The sequence below is a fragment of the Lutra lutra genome, chromosome 9, assembly GCF_902655055.1.
Source record: "Lutra lutra chromosome 9, mLutLut1.2, whole genome shotgun sequence".
NCBI lineage: Eukaryota > Metazoa > Chordata > Mammalia > Carnivora > Mustelidae > Lutra > Lutra lutra.
This window is the reverse complement of record NC_062286.1, coordinates 100,600,166-100,609,682: the sequence shown is the minus strand read 5'-3', so window position 1 is coordinate 100,609,682 and position 9,517 is coordinate 100,600,166. Positions and strand designations below refer to the sequence as shown.

At 48.3% G+C, this 9,517-nt stretch overlaps 1 protein-coding gene across 9 annotated transcripts in view; it reads right to left on the bottom strand.

The window, feature by feature from the left end:
* Positions 1 to 4,432: 4,432 nt before the first annotated feature.
* Positions 4,433 to 9,517, bottom strand: part of DZANK1 (double zinc ribbon and ankyrin repeat domains 1) — a 65,254-nt gene continuing 60,169 nt past the window's right edge. For 7 of the 9 annotated variants that reach the window (XM_047746420.1, XM_047746419.1, XM_047746416.1 and 4 more), the window contains 4 exons: positions 9,113 to 9,193; positions 8,517 to 8,644; positions 5,288 to 5,362; positions 4,433 to 4,873 (listed from right to left, as the gene is read on the bottom strand). In XM_047746420.1, the coding sequence (XP_047602376.1) occupies positions 4,750 to 4,873; positions 5,288 to 5,362; positions 8,517 to 8,644; positions 9,113 to 9,193 (408 nt within the window). In that variant the 3' untranslated portion in view covers positions 4,433 to 4,749. Of the gene's footprint in view, positions 4,874 to 5,287; positions 5,363 to 6,406; positions 7,276 to 8,516; positions 8,645 to 9,112; positions 9,194 to 9,517 lie in introns of those variants that run through there. The other 2 variants (XM_047746423.1, XM_047746425.1) reach the window with 2 other exon arrangements.

The window sequence follows — 9,517 nt, the reverse complement described above, 5'->3', positions numbered from 1 at the left end:
GCACTGGAAGTAATTAATCAAAAAATCGAAAGACTTATTAACACCCAGCTGGAAATGTGGGGACTCCAGATCAGGGGCCTGGAAACTGCTGTTTATATAAAAGTTACAATAAATAATAAGTATTGGATTCATATCCACTAAATGGTTTTGTTTTTTTTTTTTTGACTCAAGGTGATTCTGGAATGGGCCAACCTCTGTCTACTTCCAGGCCACCTCATTTAAACTAGCCCTCCCCTCCCCTATCATGGGAGGGGTCCTGGTGGTGGGTAAGGGGTCTGAGAGTGAAGCAGATATGAATGTTACGTCACTCTGGTCCTTCTCCGAGGATGTGTTTGGGGACTGGGTGGGCCGGAGTGGGGAGAAGGGGGTTCAGCTTTGCCAGAAAGTTCTCTTCAACTCTCTTCAACCCTCACTACTTGGGCATTTGTAGGCGGTGAAGCTCTTGCTACTACAAGTGGCTCTAAGTTCACACAAATTGAAATAGTGGCAGCCAAATGAGAGATTAACAACCGATCTGAATATAAAAACACAAAAGAAGGATGGATAAAAAAGGACACAAAATGTACATGTGTGTGATGTGTGTGTATTACTGATTTTATTCAAGTCGGGGGTAGGAAAAAGAATTAATAATCAATGACATTGTAACAGAGGCTGTGATGGTCCTTTTTATGTGTCATCTTGCCTGGGCTCCAGTCCTCAGTTATTCACACACTAACCTATCTAGGTGTTGCTGGTACGGTATTTTGTATTGTGATTAAAGTTCTTAGCTGACTTGAAGACAGGGAGGTCATCTGAGCAGGTCTGGGTTTATCTGATTCAGTGGGTTGAAAGCACTGAAGGAGAGAAATCTCTGTAGAGGAGTTCTGCTGGTGGGCACCAGCTTCAGTAGTGCTGGAGCATGCCCTTCCTGACATCCGCCCTGCGACTGGGGACTTGCCCAGCAGGCCTCTAGAACCACCTACACCTGTTTCTTGCAGTGAGTCTCTTGATACACATCTCCTGTTAGTCCTGCTTCTCTGTCTGAGCCCTGACTGATAACAGAGGCCCAAGATTAATGCCTAAAAATCATGAGGCCCTGAGTTATACTGAAAGCCTTCTACTAAATAAATCTGCACAATATATTTCATTCCTGTGTTTCATGAACCACTCCAAAATACTCAGAAAAAACAGAAGGTTGTAACATTGTGAGTCCGGGGGCGCCTGGGTGGATCAGTGGGTTAAGGCCTCTGACTTCAGCTCAGGTCATGATCTCAGGGTCCTGGGATCAAGCCCCGCATTGGGCTCTCTGCTCAGCAGGGAGCCTGCTTCCTCCTCTCTCTCTGCCTGCCTCTCTGCCTACTTGTGATCTCTGTCTGTCAAATAAATAAATAAAATCTAAAAAAGAGACGCTATCAATGTAACTCAGTCATGGGGAAAAATTAATTTAATGGATGCTGAAAATCATTAATGTACAGTTTTTCATCCCATCAGGATTGGTAGTAAGTTAGGAATCAGTGGAAACTAAGTTTGGCTATTAGAAAACTTATATATTTGGCCGGCATTATATTTCTATTCAATCTGCTGCTCAAGACCCTAGAAAATACTCTGATTCTAGAGGGTATAATTCATTTCTCCAAATCAACAAGAAAACTATAAGGTACTCAATGGCCAATAAACATGTGAGAATCCGTTCACCCAGATGGTCCGATGGCCGAGGGGTTGGGGGTGAGGTGGGGGGGGGCGGGATGGCAAACTCCACAGCCACTGGAGCCCGGTGGGGATGTGGAAGGAAGCCACAAAGTGAGAGCAGCTCCTCTAAGAGTTGCTGCTGAGCCTCAGAAGGAGTCCGTGGGGAATACAGGTGCAGGGAGTTTGCCGTGGCCTGAGTCACCAGCCACTGGGCGCTCCACTAATTGTCCCTCTATGTACCACCCGGCACCCAGCAGGTGGGCGCTCTGAGGTCAGTGTCACTGCCACCCGCCCTGGCCATTCCAGGGCTGGCTGGCTGGTGAGTGGGGGCAGTTCCCACCAGACCTCCTCCTTCAGGCAGCCAGGGTCAGGGACCCACGCCATGCACTTGGTGGTACCCACAGGGCACAATCTCTGCATGCCTCTCAGAGCAGGGCTGACTACCGGGGGGAGGGAACGGAGGCAAAAGACAGGGCAGCAGACTGCCTCCAGTCATTAGCAACTTCAGGGGCTGCCTCAGAGAGCTGCCTGGCCTGAAGTCACACTGTCCTGGGGGAGCAGCCGTCCAGTGATTGAGCTACAGCTGTCCTGGCACCGCGAGATGATGGGCAATCCTCCTCTCCAGCACCCTGCCCTGGGGGTTGCTCCAGCTTTGTGGGGGCTGCGTCTGGCGTGGCAACCCCTGCAGTACCTCCCCCTTCTTCCTTCCACAAGGGCTGATCCCCCATATATCCGTGTCCTCTTCTATCTGCCATCCCGTTGTCTCAGTCTGCTTCTGGAGAGCCCAGCCTGGGATGCTTGGAACAAGTTACATGCTGAAGGGCGGTCGCATCTCCTGCGGGTCACCTGTGACCATGCGGATGGAGGGAGACTGGGCCCACAGGTTCCACGTTGTCCTCACTCATCGCACTCAGCACCCTCCTTTCCTTCCCCACTGAGGCCCTGCTGAGCTACAGCGGCTCCTGGCCTGCAACCAGCCTCAGTCACTCACGCCGTGAAGTCCTTTTCATTGCCCCTTATTCGTTATCACTATGGTGGTTCTGCTCCCATTTCAAGCCCTGATACAGGGTCCCAGGGAAAGGAAAAATAAAACTTCACGACGGACAAGAAATAACATGAATTTTGAAATCAGACAAGCCTTGCCTGAAACATGTGTGTAACTTTATTTTCCTGAAAATATGTAGTTCAATGTTTATGTAATGCTTTACATAACCCTGCAGGATTTCAGCAGAGCTCCTGGACCTGAACCTGTGCTCTTGCATCTCGAGCCACCTGCTCACTCTGTAAATGAGGTTTGCCGGAAACTCAAAGGTGATTTGTGCTGGCAAGGGGCAAAAGGGTGGATCCCTGGCAGGAGATGTCAGGTGCGTGCCTTGCCTCTTGGATACAGGGGCAGGCCACTCCCTCCTCCTGGAAACCCAAGGAACAGTGGAGATGGGCTTCCTGCACTCAGGGCATGAAAGTTACACTTGAGAGCTCCAAGAGGAAAGTTTCTGGAACCCATGGGTCCATGGGGTCTCCTCTGTTCCCTGAGTTCGGGGTAAAATGGTCTTGAACTCCATACCCACCTCCCTGAGCGTCAAATCCAGAGTCTGTAGGGTGTGAGCATCTGGGGCCCTCACCCACCTTCCTAGCATGAGGACCACAGCTTCACTTCCATCTTGGGAAGCTGGAACCTTGTGCAGTCACTCCTGCGGCCAATTCTGCACAGAGCCTTAAAGGCAGGGAAGTCTGGGACAGGTCGCATTGTACCAGCTGAGCTGATACAATGCAAACTGCCCCTGACCCACTCCGTGGGTCTCTCGGGACCCTGGTTACCTTGCAGCAGCCCAACACAGACGGCCAAGTGCCACCCAACCCCACGTGGGTGCTTGGCTTTCAGCAACCCTGCTCTGGTCCTCCCGCAGACAGTCGCCCACTCGGGGAAGGTGTGCAGGTAGTGATGACAGCAGTCTACTCAAAGAAGTCGGGTATTTATTGTGCCGAATTAATCATTCAGAATTAATAAATATTCCATCAACATGCTTTAACAGAAACTATTTAGGGACACCACGATTGCAGTGTTATCACCCGAGGACTGAAATAACAATCTGAAAAAAGAAAGACATAAGTCAAAATTACACATTCCTGCAGATGGCTGATTCAGGGCTTGTTTGCCAACCAAAAAACAAACGGGAACAATAGGAATATTGATGAGCTCAACATCAGAAGCAACATTTTTAAAATAAACTTAATCTTTATGTACGAAGTTGGAACCACCTACGAGATATATTAAGGAAGAGAACAAGATGCGACACATCGGAAGAGTGTGCGGTTCGCTAGTACGTGTCTTAAAGAGGGCAAGGACTGTATCTGTTATCTATATTCGTATTTTATGTATACCCTCTCTGTACAGATGCATATATTATATACATGTGCTTATATAATCCTGTGCTATATCTGGAAAGACACAGATGACACTGGTATCAGTGGTGCCTCTGACGAGGGGATGTGGGTGGCTGTGGGACAGGGATGGCAGAGTTTTTACTACATAACTCTTCATACTTTTTAGCTTTGAACTATGTGCAATTATTATCTACTGAAAAATAAATTTTAAAAAAATTTTTAAGGATTTATTTATTTGAGAGAGAGAGCACGCGCATGCTTGCACAAGTGCAGGGAGAGGGCAGAGGAAGAGAGAGAATCTTTTGAGCAGACTCTGTGCTGAGCATGGAGCCCGACATGGGGCTCGATCTCAGAACCCTGAGATCACGACCTAAGCCAAAACCAAGAGTCAGCCACTCAACTGACTGTGCCACCTAGACACCTCCTGAAAAATAAATTTAAAAGAAAATTCTAAAATAAGCAGCAACAAACCCTTAAAAAAAAAAAAAAAGACATACATTAAGTTCGTCACCATCGACAGCATATTGGGAAATGCCTGCATGGTGGCTTACAGTGTTGTATTAAAAAATTAAAAAAAGTCTTATGAGTTCCTTTCCATCTCAATTCTCAAACTGCAAATACACATCTCAGAAAGAAACAAAGAACAGCCAGAACTGGGTGGTTTCTTGCAATTAGGTCCTCTGTAGGCCCGTGGGTCTATGAGTCGTCCAGGCTGAGCTTAGCAGCAAAGAGCGAGGTGATGACATCATCCCCAGCCTGCACAGCCAGGTCATACGGCGTCTGGCCATTCACGTTCTTCTTTTGGATGCTTGCATTGCACCTGCCAAGGGAATGGGCATGAATAGAAGGACTCAGGCACTTCAACCTGGAGGCCTGGCTCATCCCTGACACAGAGGCCAGTCTGGGAGCCTCCTGGCCCCACCTTCCTAAACCCGTCCCCAAAAGGCCCCAAGGCAACTCTACCCTGAGATCTTTGGAGGGGCTCTGTGATTTCAACACATTCAATTGCCAATCCTGCCCATTGGCTCCCATTGCATCGAAGTCCCACAACCAAGTATGTTTGATGGGGGGAACAACATTTTCATTGTGTTTTCAGAGCCTTCAGTGCTGGGGATCCACCGTGGGATGGTAGCCCCTATTCACAGGGTTAACTGCTCTGGAACTAGGGCCTTCTGAAATCATCACAGGTCAGCAGGGGGCCCTCAGAAGTCTCCCCCAGAGGCTGAGAGCATACCGCAGTAAAGCAGCGACGCACTCCCTTCCTGCCAGGCCAAGCAGAGTAGCTTCATGAAGCGCTGTGTTTTGGAGCCTGTTTTGGGGGAAGAAAATCATCCTGCTAAAGTAGTTGTAATGCAGGACACCGTGGGCACGCCGACAGAGTCACACTAATGACGCCAACCCTTCCTTACCTTTCGTCTTTCCTTTCTCCCTGGTAGCACAACTCCTTGTTACTTCAGCCCTCACATTCCCTGGGTCTCGCTTAGGCATATACCACTGGAACTTACACGTATTTACGGGCCTGCCCCCTCTCCTGAGCAGACACGTGATCTTCCTTCATAACTCCCCCTAAACTGAGAGCTGAGCGCATGTTCTATTTCCCAGCTCGGGGAGCGGGGGCACGGGGCACCGTGGCTGGCTGTTCTGTGTAACCACAGTTCAGTCTGGGGAAGTAATGAATTGTGACTGCCGACTCTAACTTTGTACACTGGTCATCAAATGACATGACTCGAACAAGGCAAGGACACTAGAGGGGACACCTTCTTCTGTTCAGAGCAGAGGTGATACTTGTGAATCCGTTGCTCCGAGGAGCTTGGTGTTATATCACCAGACCTTCTAGAACATGTTTTGTACAGCAGGTACAACCATGGTATTCTGTGACTTTGTATTTTAAAGAAACTCTACTATGGATGCACAAACTACTCAAACGGTTTACTCAAATCTAAGTATCATGGTGGATGAAGGTACCTTCTCTCTTTGTAAATCAGGAATTACCTAATAGAATAACTCTCCACAGTTGAACCTCTAAGAAGCAGACTAATGGTTACATCTGCCCCTCCCAGCTACTAGGGCAGAACTAAGAGCCAGAACGTCTGAAATTGCCAGTGAAGGGGTGTTAGCTGTTGTCCAAAGGCAAATGGTGCTTCTCTTTGACCCTTTCCTCACGAGACCTTGAATCTGTGTTCCTGAAATCTGCTATTAAGAGGAATCAGCTTTTTTCTTTTTTAAAGATTTTCTTTATTTATCTGACAGAGACACAGCGAGAGAGGGAACACAAGCAGGGGGAGCAGAAGAGGGAGAAGCAGGCTTCCCGCCAAGCTGGGAGCCCGATGCGAGGCTCAATCCCAGAACCCTGGGATCAGGACCTGAGCTGAAGGCAGACACTTAAAAACTGAGCCACCCAGGCGCCCCGAGGAATCAGCTTTGATGGAGGATGTGCACCTCTCCTTAGCCATCTCCTTGGGTTGGATATGAGTGTATTCTGGTAGCAAAGAGACAAACACTGGAAACAGAAATACTGGGAGGGGCTTTCTGCTACCTGTCAAGCCACTGAACAGAAGTTACCTGGTGTAGAGACTGCCTAGGCTGCTTCTCTCTACTAGTCAAACAAGCTGGGAGTGGGGGAAGGAAGAGTTGTTTAATCCTTGTTTGCTAAGGAACAATTCACTGAACCTCTTTTATAGGAAAGCCAGATCTCTGGATGGATTGCGCCTGAAGAGCAGCAGGATGGATGGAGCCTTGAGGTCATGTTACTGGATCTACAGAGGTCTAGCCAAGGGATAAAGGCCAGGCAGACCCAGGTCTAAACACTTCAAACTAACAAATAGAAAGCAGACTTAGCAGAGCTGGCTCTCGGTGGAAAAATCTGCTATCTCCTAGTGGCAAAAACTAAAGTAGAAGAAGAATCTCTGTGCGCTACTTTGAGGGAGAGCTCTGGTCTGGCTTTCCTCCCTCCCCCTCCACGTGAGCTAGATTCTGCTAACCATGCTAACACAGTGGGAGTGACAACGGGCTATTACCTGCCGTTTAGACACATGGTACAACCGTAGAGTTAGATCACGTGTAGGTAAATGTCAATTTATAGAATGGTAAGGAGGTAAGAAAGGGCACTGAGGAACACCAAGGAAAAATGGGAACTCTGTTCCATGTCCAGAGCAGTTTCCTCCTCTCAACTGGACTTCTCATAAGCCTGGGACTCATCAGATGTAAGCATCAGTTCAAAATCTGTTCAAGAGATTTTGTATCAACCATGGGCATTATACATAAGCGCCCTAAGAAAAGCTTGTCTGAATTGTACAAATACAAAGTACACCTCAGTGCCAAACAAGGTAGCATTATTTTTATGAATAATGATAACCCAAGTGTGGGATAAATGAAGAAGCTGACAGAGTACAAAGAATGAGAACCCTAGGAAAAGGTGAGCAAGTAAATTCTAGCCACCAAATACATCCACCAAATGTGTCAAATGTTCTGCTCTAAAATAAACTAAAAAGGGGGTTGTGTCTACCTCCCATAGTTGTTTTACTGGGCCAAAACATAAAAGCATGCACAGAAAAATTAACAGGCATATATTTTGAATAAAAACCCTGGAGGGAAAAAAAAACAAACCCTGGAGGAAAAAAAAAAAAAACCCTGGAGGAAATGTTGAGACAGAGGAAAACAGAAGCAAAGCTCTCTAACTTCATTTCCATGTGCTGGCTTCGCATACTCAGCATTCTGAGTCCTTGGTGGGCCTTGATCTGGTCTCAGTCATCGGCCAGGGGGTCACAGTGTCAGATGGCCACAGGAACCCCTAGAGGACTCCCAGCCTGGCAGCCTGGTTGGCAGGCTATGAGCAGTTAACATGTGGAACCCGTCCTCAAGGAACTGTCCACCCCACGTTTCCAAAGTAATTGGAGAGAACAACAGAATCCCAAGGCTGGGAAAGGCCAAGAAGTCGGGCGCGTGGGAAGTGACAAAGGCCCCCAACAGGACTTGGTGTCTGTCTGTCCCGCTTCCCAGCTGGGGAAACCAAGGCACAAACCACATAGTAAACTCGGATGAAGTTTCCTTTGTGTAGTAACTTCATGGCTACGTTTCTATAGGGACTACACTGGGCCCGCTCTCCTCTGAGCGATCTCAATAGTTCAGATCATGATGAAAATAATGTTGCTTAACATCCCAAGGGTGAAGAATTTGCCGGCCCCCTCAGTGTAAACTTGTGAGCTAGCAAAATGTATCATCATTTATAGAAGCTACAAAAAATTTGGCAATCCAACAGTCCAATAAAAAGTTTTTATTTTGCCCAGATTTGGAAGAGAGAGGCAGTTAAGCCACTGCTTAAGGCCCAGATGGGTTAAGATGGATCCCAAGGGGTTCCAGCCGAGCAGGGCACGCATGTGGACGGACGCTGCTGGGGCAGGGCCCCGGGGCAGCTGCTGACCGCCACACGGGCCAGGACTCTCCTGTGACTGCGTCTTACTTACGGGCCCCAGCACTGCTCCGTGTCTGCTCCTCTCTGCACAAGGACTGGAATCACTTCATGGTGCTTGTTCACAATGGCCTTGGTTATCACGGGTTGCTCTTCGCCATCCCTGCAGTTGGGATCTGCTCCCTGAGGCATAAGGAAAAGGACAGACTGGCCACAAAACCCCGCTCTAGGCAGCATCCAGCTGCCATCCTGTGAAGTGTAACACACATGCTTGGAGGAACTAAACTGCTTTAAATCAGAAAAGAAGAGAATCAGGACACCCAAGATCTAACTGCCTTAACTTGGGCAATAAAACTTCTGCTCCCCCCAATCAGGAGGGGCAGGTATCCCCGAACCTCGCTTCTTTTGGAAACATGAAGGTCACATGGGGACACAGACCAGGGATTCAGTCCACCTTTATGCACAGCATTTGGGCTCATATGTTCTTCTTCTTTGCTATAAAAACTAGTAATCAGTAACCACTTCCAGGTGGTTTTAAATGAAGTGGCCCATGGTTCTCACAATACCAAACAAGACTTGCATCCAAAAGAGACAGAGGTGAGACGTCAGGCTGAAATCCTCAGAGAGACTTGGTCTTTGAGTTGGACTGACCTCCTCGAGTAGCTGTTCAACCACAGAGACTCTCCCTTCCCCTGTCGGTCCAACTTCCTTCAGCAGGAGACGGTTTTCAGGCTGTAGGGTTACACAAGGTCATTTCCACCGTCATAAAAACAGTACGGTCCCCCTTGTCCCAGCTCAACCCGCCAGGCAAACACTTCTTCTCCAAGGTTAAGTTCTGAGCTCCAGGAATAGGTGAGTGTGAGCGTGTGTGTGCATGTGCTCATGTGTGTGTGTGTGACTGTGTGTGTGTGTTGTCTCCGACACCAGCAGCACAAATAAACCTAGCTAATGAAAATCTGGTTGGTCTCAGGGCACCTGGGTGGCTCAGTTGTTGAGCGTCTGCCTTTGGCTCAAGTCATGATCCCAGGGTGCATGGATCAAGCCCCACATCAGGCT